The 12,722-nt window shown below is 36.8% G+C and overlaps 1 protein-coding gene across 3 annotated transcripts in view; it reads right to left on the bottom strand.

Annotated features, from left to right (window-relative positions):
• Positions 1–12,722, bottom strand: part of LOC136853712 (vascular endothelial growth factor receptor kdr-like) — an 80,527-nt gene that overhangs the window by 6,563 nt on the left and 61,242 nt on the right. For all 3 annotated transcript variants that reach the window (XR_010857539.1, XM_067129683.1, XM_067129684.1), the window contains 13 exons: positions 12,458–12,600; positions 11,442–11,610; positions 11,164–11,294; positions 10,555–10,705; positions 10,087–10,247; positions 9,672–9,804; positions 7,962–8,573; positions 6,045–6,197; positions 5,332–5,468; positions 4,903–5,062; positions 2,712–2,972; positions 1,921–2,145; positions 1,239–1,557 (listed from right to left, as the gene is read on the bottom strand). Coding sequence is in view for 2 of the 3 variants with exons in the window: in XM_067129683.1 (XP_066985784.1) it covers positions 1,239–1,557; positions 1,921–2,145; positions 2,712–2,972; positions 4,903–5,062; positions 5,332–5,468; positions 6,045–6,197; positions 7,962–8,573; positions 9,672–9,804; positions 10,087–10,247; positions 10,555–10,705; positions 11,164–11,294; positions 11,442–11,610; positions 12,458–12,600 (2,755 nt within the window). In the remaining variant the exon portion in view is untranslated. The remainder of the gene's footprint in view (positions 1–1,238; positions 1,558–1,920; positions 2,146–2,711; positions 2,973–4,902; positions 5,063–5,331; positions 5,469–6,044; positions 6,198–7,961; positions 8,574–9,671; positions 9,805–10,086; positions 10,248–10,554; positions 10,706–11,163; positions 11,295–11,441; positions 11,611–12,457; positions 12,601–12,722) is intronic.

Genomic DNA, 12,722 nt, shown 5'->3' with positions numbered 1-12,722 from the left:
ATCATAGGCTTGTCTGTCAACAACGCCAGATTACCAATGAAGAAGCTTTCATTAAGAGAAGAAACGTTAAAGTAGTAGTAGTAACAAAATTATTTCCAGAAAGAATTACTTGCAGAAGTTGCGAGAAATTAGCCAGCAAGCCATAAAGATGAAATTTCATCCCAAACGGATCACACCACAAAATAAATACATCTGCTGTATGGACAAAGTCACTTTTGAATTTGAGACAAGAAAAAATAGCAGTGGCTAATAGAGTGTGTACAGCTTTGGAGATATAATTATAATCATCATCATCACCTCAAACACTGTGCAGTGTAATGGTCACAATAATTAAAGTAAAATAACAGCTGATAAACAAGAACGTCACTTCAACCATTTTTCTTGCATTCTGCAAGGGTGATCTGGATCTGCTTGCAGCAAATTTTGCTGTTTTCAAAAATTTTAAACCTGAAAAAGAATGATTAACCTGAACAACCATTTCTGCAACATATCAAAAACAGTGCTTCAAGCAGAGGTCATCAGGTGATTCCAGAGCTGTCAATTTTCAAACAGATACTTACAATAATGCCAGAAGATAGTTTAACAAGATAGTTTAACACCAGAATGTTCTTTGGAGGCTTGAAGAGGATGGAAACATCTGTGGAATACCATGGAACAGGACATTGAAAAGTATTGCTCACCTTTGAACGGGGCTTTACAAATAATGAACATGCTGTGGTGGAATTGGTCACTGACCATGGAAGTGAATCAAAAGTCCCATAAATTCCACTCCTGCTATGATTCAGGGGCCTTTTCCAGTTTAATTTCCTTCCTCCAGCCTTCACAGCTCAGGAACCTCTCAGCATCTTCAGGAATCAGTACTGCACCAGAATTCTCAGTAACCAAGTAAAATATAGTACAATACTGTAGTCTTACCTACAACCTGATATTCGCAATTTCAGCTTATATATTTAAATAATATATTTATTCTTCACTTCAGCTTTGTGGCTGTGGAGAAACTGGCCACACTTAAAGTGTCTGGTTAAGCCACATAGATTCCCCTTTTCTGCACTTTAAGGAAATTAGTAACCACACTAGTTAGCATATAGTGATCAAGCAGGAATTGAGTCAACCCACCAACCTTACTTTTGTTGTTATTAGCAGCTTGCAACTTTTCACAAGTAAATTTGCAAGGTTACCAATGTTTAGATAATGGCAGTGAGGAATAGTGCAAAGTCCTATAGAGGTAGATTACTTACGAGGATGAGAACAGAACTTTGGGGGATGCTGGAGACTCCAATGAAATCTCACATGGTCTTGTACCGGTATGCATGGCAGGTGAAGCTGTCTGGACAGACTCGGAATGTGTTAGGGACTGAGGGTCACTGAAAGAGTTGACTGACCCTGGAGATTTGAGAACGGCCGAGGAAGGTGAAATGCTCTCTTTACCATCTCTTCCACTTAAGTTGACCAAATCGGTGATGGGGTCGATGACATTCTCAAATTTAAGCCGATGACAGTGAAGGAATTGGAGAAGGCTGCCATATTGGCAGTACTCAACAAGGATCCATAGCTCTCCTGATATCAGAATTTAAAATGAAGCAGTGAATTGTTAGTGGAAAAAAAAAGTCTAGCATATTTTTATAATGTGATTTTTTCTGCTTGCTCAAAGAAAACACTATCCAGTATCTCTTACGATACAATAACATTGTTTTGCAAGTTTAATCCTCTAATTTATCACATTCTTAATGTGTATTTATTAACAACAGACCATTCATTCTCTTTATGGACAGTAAGTAGGACTTGTAATGTAAACCTGGACTTCATACTACTCTCTTAATTAGAGGACAAATTCTCTAAAATTCCATTCAGTGACCAATACTCATATCTCCATGGAACAGTATAGATGCAGGTAAAATCATCTTCATATACATGTCTTACCTTTGCTAACATTAGCAGTGTAAGAACCCATAAGGTTAACAATGTTAAGATGCTTTCCAATGTGAATCATGATTTTCAGTTCTTGAATCAGTGACATGATCTGGGTAGTATCTGCTTGCATCTTGCACATTTTGAGTGCGACAACTGTTTTTGATATCCCAGGCTCCAGGTTTGATACTGTGGCTTTGACTACACGCCCAAAGGCTCCGGTTCCAAGTTGCTGGCCTATAGAGAGCGTACACACAGAGAGGGCAAGATATAGATTGTTCCAATTAATGTCAGTACAATGAGAAATCTTTTGTTATCCAAGAAAGAATATTAAAATTACATCTAATTACATCTTTATATAATCTAAATCAGGCTAGACTATTTATGTGTGGATTTAAAACAGCATAGAATGTATTCACAGAGGCACTCATGTGGGGTAAAGGTTTCAGTAGCCTGCAGAAAGTCAGTCATGCAAATTACGAGTGGACCTGCTTTGAATTTTCTCAAGAGAGAAAAGTTGCTGGAATACACTGAGAGCATGAAGGTAAAGATAATTCAAATGGATATATCTACATTTCATTGAAGGTATAACTTCGTGAAAATGTAATTGGAATTAAACTGAAAATGGTAACTAGAAGAAAAATATGGACTGGGATGGAGATAACTCAGTACATCGCATTGCATATAGTAGAAAACTTGAAGTGACTAAAGAACAGTTTTTTTCTTCATATTGTATTCTCTTTTGCTCTACAGTTGGCCTCACTCTACCACAAATACAAATGAAGTCAAGTACACTGGCTCACCCAGTTGTATTTGGTCCCTAGAAACTTCCCATTTGTGGTCATAAGGAAGGAGCTCAGCTTGTTCGTCAGCTGTGCAGTCTGGGTTGAGTTCGTCGGGCCGTCCTTTCTCGAAAAGTAAAGCCATGTTCTTCTTTGCCTCACGTCTCTTTAGGAAATCTTGTCTCACTCTTCGCAACAACACTAGAACTACCACCAGGAGGCAGATGAGGAAGGGTGTAATGATACCTATGATAACTTCATGGGTTTTGCTGGATCCTTCATCTACAAAATAGCAAAGGAGAGTGACTGAGTTGGTTTTTGTGTGTGTTTGCGTTTGCATATATGTATATATGAATATATATATGTATGTATATATATACATATACATATATATATATATATATATATATATATATATATATATATATATACACATATGTACATATATATGAAATTTCTGACACATCGAGATCGAACCCTGATCTTTCAAATGAAAGGCCAAGGTGCTATCAGCTGATTCACACAGGTCATTAAAGAAGTTGGTATCTAAGTACTTTTATAACTGAGGTTTTTTCTGAGCAGATACCGCCTAACATACCAGTGAATTGTACCCAACTTCCCAACCCACCAGTGAGTCTATTGGTAAGCATTTCATTCGAATTACTCCTTCAGTGTAAGAATGATGGCACTAATCAGCACATGAACACTTGTTTCACAGAAATAAATTTTGGACTCACAGCAGGATCGAATCCTACCTTTCAAAGGAAAGGTCAGTCCGCTACCAGTTGGGTGGAATTCGCTGGAATGTTAGGTGGCAGCCTGCCCAAGAAAATCCTCAGGTACAGAAGTATTTAGGTCCCAACTTCTTTTATGACTTGTGTGGGTTAATTGGTAGCATCCTGGCCTTGCATTTGAAAGACTAAGGTTTGATCCTGATGTAAGTCACAAATTTATTTCTATGAAACACATGCTCATGTGTTGATTAGTTCCATGCTTATGTAGTAAGTTATATACAAAAATATATATATATATATATATATATATATATATATATATATATATATATATATATATATATATATATATATATATATATATATATATATATATATATATATATATATATATATATATATATATATATTATTGTTACGTTTGGGTTGAGTAACGTAATTTATAAGGCCCTGAGTGCCAAGGACACATGTAACCTGTCAATTGAAGCTACAAATTAACCTTGAAGACAGATGTTTATTAATGAAATAAGGTCGCCAGTCGAGGAGAACCCTCGACACAAAGAATATGCAGTTAGCTAGCAAATTTACTTGAATAATTGTCCAACTTCGGACGCAGTCAATTTTCTCTCCGCTACAGTACTATTTTTTAACACAACAGGCTCTTCCGAACAATGGGATCAAGACACAAGGCTGCATAAATACTGTAAATGACTTGTTTAACCTTCCCTAATTCCTAATTACTTCACGGGAATAGTGGAATGTCACTAAGCAATATAAATTATTCTTAATCTAAACTTCATAAAAGAAACTTGGGTACTTGGTGTATCTAGATGGTGGTGAAGAAGGAAACAAAGGAAACGGGAAATACAGAAAGAGATACTAGTAAATCGACGAAGCTTTGCAACAAAATCAGACTTATTGTGGACGACAAGTTGTTTGCGCATATAACTGACGATCGGAAGTCTTGATAATAGCAGTCTTCACAATTCACTAATAGCAAGGAAACACAGTCAGAGGGAGAGGACTATGAGACGCGTGACTCTCTCACGCAGGCAAATTTCTCTCTGCTTGTTTTCAGGGCAAACAGGATGGCTGGCTGGCCTCTTTTACCCGCAGGGTCTGAAATTTTGTCAAAACATTCGCCAAACATAGTACAGGGTAAAGTAGCTTAAGACCGCCTTCAATAGAGGTGAATTGTGGAAACCTTCCTATGGGTTTAGGTCCCTAATGCTCCCTAGTCTTGCTATGAACGGACGTTAATTTTTTAATTGCTTAGCACTCCCCTGCTCGCACAAAGACGTTCCCTGTCGTTGTTCGTGTATTTTTTCCTACAACAAACTGCATAGAGGGCGAACAGAAAATATTTATAAATATAATATATATATATATATATATATATATATATATATATATATATATATATATATATATATATATATATATATATATACACATACACACACACACATGAGACTTACCACTCACAGTTAGAGTGAGAAATCCTCTAACAGATCCGGCCTTATTTCTAGCCTCGCATTCATAATGTCCCGAATGGATTGTGGGATCCAGGTGAGTGATCGTTATGGTCTGGTTGTCCTCCCCGAATTCGCCGAAATTACTAGGGAGAGGCTGATCATCCTGTTGAGAATTTGAAAAACTTGGGTAAACTTTTTATCTGGTTTATCTCCTCTACAACGGCAACAGTAAAGCTGTAGTCATGACTACAAGAGACAAAAAAAAATCTTTTCATTGTTAGAAAAGTTTAATACACTTGTAATACCCTTCTGTAACAAAACATGCATGAAAAAGAAACTGAGTAATACAAATTCCAGTTACATTCACACGCGCATAGACAACATGAATGACAGAGCAGAGCCCATTGTTGAAGAACACATAACAAAACAAACTTTTGTCCAGATGATGTTGATGATAGGTGTGCCGGAGACGGAACAATCTAAAGTGAAAGGATCTTTGACCACCTTAACTACCTCATGGTTAATTGGCATCATGTTCCCTGTTCCCTTGAGAGCTGCAGGGGTGACAACTGGAAAGAGGAAATATTCTTGTTAAGTAATTGCTGCGTAGCATCAGTTTTGTTTGTACGTTTACCCTGTGGTTTCTTTGTCTTAGGGAACGGGTGGGTGAACGCGAAGTGCGTTATATTACTTGGAAATTGCTGCGCTTTGTGGATTAGTGACCGTGGCTAAATCAAAAAGAACGTCAAGTGCTCCCTGTTTGTCCCCAGTTTAACAATTAAACACGAAAGAAAATATTTTGGAATGACTTGAGGTTCTCTGAGATAGCTGAGGATGTGATACCTGTATAAAAGAGGAAGTTGTGTTATATACTATGTATTTTGTACTACAAGGTGGGAAGACATGAAAAGAGTATCTGAATTATTTAGAGCTAGTTTAACCATTATCTCGTGTACAGCAAACTCAATTGGCATTATTGATACGATCGTACTTTGAGTAGCATGACCCTGGGTCAAATGGTTTTGATGAAAGTGAAGGAAAAATAAAAAGGACGATTGCCAGATTAGTTTTGAAGCAGCGTAATGATTGCAAGTAATTGCACTGTGTACTAGGTAAACCAAGAATTATTTATGGATTATTCTCACCTTCCAGATACAAGGTTACCCAACTCCTTTCATAATCTCTTATTGGTGACGCAGTGCACTTGTAATGCCCCTGATCTCTGCTGCTGGCGTTTGCAACGTCAAAGGTACTAATCAGGTCAAGATCAGTTTGTGTGTATGCCCCAGGTACTTTATCTGTAAACAGAATAATCTGGCACCATTATCTCAGGCATAAATAATCAACAATGAAAATTGATTTTAACGGTTTTAAAATGGTTCTCTGGAAACATGTTAAGATTTGATGAGTGTGATAAGCTATTTTCCTTTGGCGTACTGTCATTCTTCTTGGTAGTTAAAAAAAAAAGTTTCTAATGGCCTATTATCGAGACAATTGATTCCACTCTACAGAAATGTTAGAAAACTGATAAAAATCCAGTGTTGATCTACCAAGCTGATATGTAACATTTAGGCCAAGTCAATCTCTCTTCCTACCCTGGAGTAACCAAAAGTAGCAAAACAGATTCTTGGTTCTCAAAAGACTGTGCCCACCACATTTTCTCCAACAGGCAAACAGATATACGAGTAGAGAATACCACTATTGGATATTTAATAAACCCTAGAAAAAATGCGTAATATTTACCGTAAACTATCCAGTAGGACTTTTTTAGCCCTCCCCTTTATTCATTCCGATATATATAAAAGAAATGGAAAATTGGAAAAAAAGAGCATCGCAAAAAATGAAATGGAATTATAGGAAATCTATAAGAGACAAAGAAGGGAAGGTAATAAAGAAGTGAAAATATAGAACAGGAAGCAACCCACATCCTTACATTTTAAAAAAATCGAGTAAAGATGAGGGTACCCTCATCGTGAAAGCCAGGATAAACATGCTGGATATAAAAGCAAGCTCGAAATGAAAGTACTTAGATGAAGTTCCTGCTCTCTGTAAAGAGCATAGTAATACGGAGCATTCTTTCACATGGATGAATTAAAAAGAGAGGACGTAAGTATTGGCATATTAAAGATATCGTTGCACATTTGTTATATGAGAAGGACTTTGCCTACGTGCCAGTTATCATTCTTTGTACTATTCTCTTGTACCCTTATACTGAATATTTCATCCTTAGGTTCATATACCATTAACATACCTCCCATAATAATAATAATAATAACATTCATACGTTTATGCACAGTCACCGCCCCCTTTAATGTAAGCGTGTCATGGTAATGATGATATATCACCAACTAGGCAATACTGTTGCATCCGGGACAATCATTCGTCCACTTAGCCAGAGATCGTCCCAACGATTACATTCAATTTTTGTTTTGTATCATTCCGAAAGATTGCGTTATAAGAACCCACTTTATATTGGTACTTACTTTCACCCACCATTATTGTTAAGCTAGAACTTATAGAGTGTCTTGCTTTCACCCACCATTAGTGTTAAGCTAGAACTTATATAGCTTGGGAAGTACTTAAAACAAGATATTCAAAAGAAGAGATAGCTTGGGAAGTTCTTAAAACAAGATATTCAAAAGAAGAGATAGCTTGGGAAGTTCTTAAAACAAGATATTCAAAAGAAGAGATAGCTTGGGAAGTTCTTAAAACAAGATATTCAAAAGAAGAGATAGCTTGGGAAGTTCTTAAAACAAGATATTCAAAAGAAGAGATAGCTTGGGAAGTACTTAAAACAAGATATTCAAAAGAAGGGAAGAGTTTTACAAGATTATCCTGCAGACTGCGCAAGCGAGGAGCAAGATACTGCCGTAACTTATCCAGCGCAGTGGGTTGCAAACACTCACTATCTTACATTCAAAGCAGAAAGTGTTTAAAGAAAGCGTAAGAAAAGGAGCTTTGACATTGTGCCCAGGAGCGAGAGAGTCCTTGACCTACGTCCTTGACATCCTAACACTTTTCACATAGTTTGGGACCCTTCACTTAGCAGTGAAATTCTTTACCTTTCATAATGACGTCCTTGTCTCTTGCCCAGAACTGAAGAGAGATGTTACTAAAGTAGAATCTGGAGGCTGTACAAGTCAAGGTGAAAGAGTCTGTCTCTTTGACGGTATAATGCGAAGTTAGCATTTCCTTAATTTCATGGCACATTGTTAGCATGGCCTTTGCTTCGTATATTGTTTTCAGGTACGTCATTTCTATGTTTATCAGAATCTTCATTTCGGTGTTTTTTAGCAGGTCCTTCACTTCCCTGCAATTTGTTAGCAGGTGCTTTACTTCGTATATCGTTTGCGGGACCCTTACTTCACTGCAAACTGTTTGCAAGTCCTTCGTTTTATCGAGAATTGTTTGCAGGACTATTTCATCGGAAATTATTTCCAGGACCTCCATTTCGTCGGACATTCTTCGCACGTACTTTAGTTCATCGTTAATTATTTGCGGGCCCTTCATTTCACTGAAAAATGCTTGCGTGTCTTTCAGTACGTCGGGAATTCTTTGCGAGTCCTTAATTACACTGCAAAGTGATAGCAGGTCCCGTCTTTCACCGGAAATTGTTAGCAGGTCCTTCATTCCACCGGTGCCGTTGTACTTGAAGGAGAAAGGCTCCGCAAACTCTGGGGAAAGACGTTATTGTTGTAAATAATAATTAGCATGAAAGTATACAAAATGTGCTCCATGAATCTGTTGATTGTTTTAGTCGAAGAGAGAGCAGGAGTGTGAAATAACTGTGAGATTAGTGAAATAAACGCGGAATGTGCGTATTGTTTGATTTGTATCTTTTCAACAACTGTAATAAACATGATACCGTATGTCTAAGACTTCTTTGCACACGTTCGTGCTGAACGAAAATATATAGATCACAAATGACATACAACCATATATATATACTGTATATATATATATATATATATATATATATATATATATATATATATATATATATATATATATATATATATATATATATATATATATATATATATATAAGTAGAGAGAGAGAGAGAATGTGTGTATATATCTATATATTATATTATAAATGGCATGTGTATGCCTGTATGTATGTATGAATAACAGTTTGTATAAAATTTTACTCAATTTTTTGTTATAATCTTAAATATAAAACCACAAATAACCTGTTATGTCAAATTCACTCTACCATAGGGCATTATACAAGATAAATGTACCTACCCTGAACAGGATTTTAGAACTAGGGTGACAGAGACTTGATCCTCTCAGTCGAAAATAGGGGATAAAGTCATGGTAGCCCACGTTCCAGTCCCAAAAAGGCGTAGGTTAGAATCCTGTTCAAGACATGTAACATGACTTGAACATAATGCCCTAGGGTGTAATTCCCAAGGTATACGGTAATGAATTCGAAGTGAGAGTGTTATGTGTAGCCTAATTGAATAATGTTTCTATGTATGAATATAATTTGTGTATAATTATAATAATATATATATATATATATATATATATATATACATACATACATGCATACATATACATATACAAATATACATACAATATATGTGTTATACATATGTATATAGAGAAAATCTGGATTGTGGTGCATTGCGAATAAAAGCTCAGAGAAAAGACTTTTCAAAAATTGTTTAGCACCAAAGCAATCCATCACGCTAGAGCTGAATGAAAGAATATTTCATGTAAAGAAAGGAGAATGATGAGGTGGGAAGGAAGAAAGATCAACAAACCTGAAACTACAATATTCGCAAATTCCTCTTTCTTTCCAGACCGACATCGGATCCTGGCAAATTCTTTGGCCACAAACGTGCATTCAGATGAATGGTGGTTCTCCTTGTGTACTGCATACGTAATCCGGGAACCCTATAAATCAATGGTAAGTAAACAAATTATTACCCCCCTTTTTGTATGTAATGTAGATCCATATTAGTGAACTTCTGTTATAAGAAAATAGAATGTGGGAGGGCAAGAGATAAAATGAAATACAGTGGAGGGAAAAAATGCGGGATGTCCACTTAATTTTTTAAAACTACCCAAAGCCATTATTAGGGTTAGTGATATTATGTAAATGGAGAATTATCCAAGAAATGATACTAGTTTTTGCCACTTGCAAAACAGATGTGTGAATAACAGATACCCTCATACCTCTGGTTCCCTGAAGGATTCGGGGCATACACCGTCTGGGCAGGACTGATAATGCCAAGTGATGTTCTCCATAGGATACCCGATAGCATTGCAACTGAGAGTTATTGTGGCGTTTGGCCTCGTGGTGGCGTTTATTCCCGTTATTTTCAGCTCCGTTTCGCCTGTTTTGGAGAAGCAGTTTAATTTTAAACCCGAGTGAAGGAGCTTCAGATGGTGAATGTCTAAAAATAACGCTGTAGGCCTTATTTAGTCAGAAATTTTTCGTACATGACTTTAATTAGTGAGGCCGTGGTATTACCAAGTCTAAATTTGCAACGAATTTCCTGAGTGAATGAGTGAAAAGAAACAATTACAGGGCAAATATGTTTTTTTAACTATGAAAAATAGTTTAGCAAAAATTCCTGATCTCTAAGCTCACAAAGGACCTGCCATGGAGCAAAAAGGTTGAATGTAAAGAAGAGAACTTACTTTTGACTTCCAGGTACAAGGAGACTTGCTCAGTTTTGACGCCAAGTGAGGTGTTCGTTGTCACGGTCACCGTGTGCTCGCCAAAGTCAGAAGGTGTCGCTCTTTTCTTCTCAAGTATGCATGTGCCGTTCGGGTACTGCCGGTGGTCGATCTGAGACCGAAAGGGTCTTTGTAGTTCCGAGATTCAGATTGACACTTGGAATGCAACTCAAGGCTTCAGGCAGTTTTAGTTTTGAACTGAATAGTTTAACTGGAGTTTAGCTTCCATCCTAAATTTACATTATGGTAGGCTTCAAGTTCTTTTGAGTATTTTCTTCAAAACTGTAAGCATCATCGGATTTTATTGCATTGTCTGACAAGGATAAGAGCAGTCAACATGAAAATGAGTAGAAAGTGAATTAAGTTAATTAAGCTAAGATAAATGTTAGATTTTGGTAAACTGTACAAATTTGGTACCTTATGCATCAATGCAACGGGGGAGAAGTGACGTACAGAAGGAAACAGGAATAAAAGGTGAAATTATAGGGAGAAAGTCATGAGTAAGAAAAAGGATGGAGAGGGGAGAATGAAGTATAGATGAGATCTCTCTCAAAGTAAATTATCACTTACCTTGCTGTTTGACTGTAATGTGAAGGATGGAGGAAAACTTGCAACCTTGAGCTTCCAAAATACGTCCTCTCCTGTGCTGCATGTGATGTTTTGTGTGTCAGTGCTAACTGTTAGGAAGGGATTCTCATTCTCTGGAAAATGGAACACGTATATTTGTACTAATACGACGAAAAAAATATGAAATCTCTTTGACCAAATTTCGTAAAGTTTCTTTATAACAACACACAGCCTAAACGCCATTCCCTTTGTTCGAAATAATGAAAGAAGAAACAGTTTACCTTTAATGTTTATGTCCCGTGTCGCCGGTAAGGGAGATCGCCCTTCGATGTTGACTGTGCAGTTGTATGTTCCGCTGTCCTCTAGTGTGACGTTTGGGACGCGAAGGTAACTTGTATAATACATGTGCGACTGAACACTATGATATTCTGGTGCTATCTCAACTTTTCTCTGGAATAAACGAAAATTATATAATATATATATATATATAATATATATATATATATATATATATATATATATATATATATATATGTGTATATGTGTGTGTGTGTGTGTGTGTGTGTGTGTGTGTGTGTGTGTGTGTGTGTAAAAGGAAGGTAGCCGGGGGGGGATGCACAAAGATTGGAATTAGACTTGAGGTGTCTATGGAAGCCCAGGTGGGAATGTATGAAGGAACTGTTCCCCTTGTGAAGGCGAGTTGTGAATGTGAGTATGTATGAAAGAAAGAGGAAGTTGTTTAGATTATTATTATTGTTGTTATTCAGGAGATGAAGCCTTTTCATATGGGACAAGCTCACAGGGGCCATTGACTTGAAATTCAAGCTTCCAAAGAATTCGGTGTTCATTCGAAAAACGTAACAGCAGGTAATGGGAAATATAGAAAGAGATCAGTTATTAGAAAAACGGATCAATTAACAAATTAACAGATGAACTGTTTGCCGAGTATATGTGGCTTTAAAAGAACTGGAAAGGTGAGAAATGAGGAGTTCGTGTGAAAGGATGGATGAGAGCGTTTTGTGCTAAGGTTTTCTGCTCAGTCCTTTCATCTGCGGTGGGACAGTTTAGGTGTGAATGGGCAGTTGACCTGGAATGTTGTCTTGTCTCTGGTGTCAGTTCATGTTCGGGGAAACCGTGTATAGTTAAAAACATATATACAAAGTAGCCATACCTGTAGATACATATACAAAGTCTGCTGGTATATATATATATATATATATGGTATATATATATATATATATATATATATATATATATATATATATATATATATATATATATATATATCTCTACTCACTCCATTGGGCAGAGTCCAGGTAAAAGTGGGTTCCGACTGGAATTTGTTATCCAAAATTTGGCAGAAAAGTTGCATGTCATAGCCCACCACTGGAAAAGTGTTCTTGGTGACGTCCAACCTTGGCGATTCCAGAGGTCCTTTAACTGAAACATTTGAGACAGAATGAAGCCAGTGGACACATTATACAGACGTTGAAAGTACCGGATTATCTTTCTGCAGATCGCTATATCCAGTATTTCATTGCGGGATTATTACACATACAGAG

The sequence above is a fragment of the Macrobrachium rosenbergii genome, chromosome 27, assembly GCF_040412425.1.
Source record: "Macrobrachium rosenbergii isolate ZJJX-2024 chromosome 27, ASM4041242v1, whole genome shotgun sequence".
NCBI lineage: Eukaryota > Metazoa > Arthropoda > Malacostraca > Decapoda > Palaemonidae > Macrobrachium > Macrobrachium rosenbergii.
This window is presented reverse-complemented; position numbering and strand designations above follow the sequence as displayed.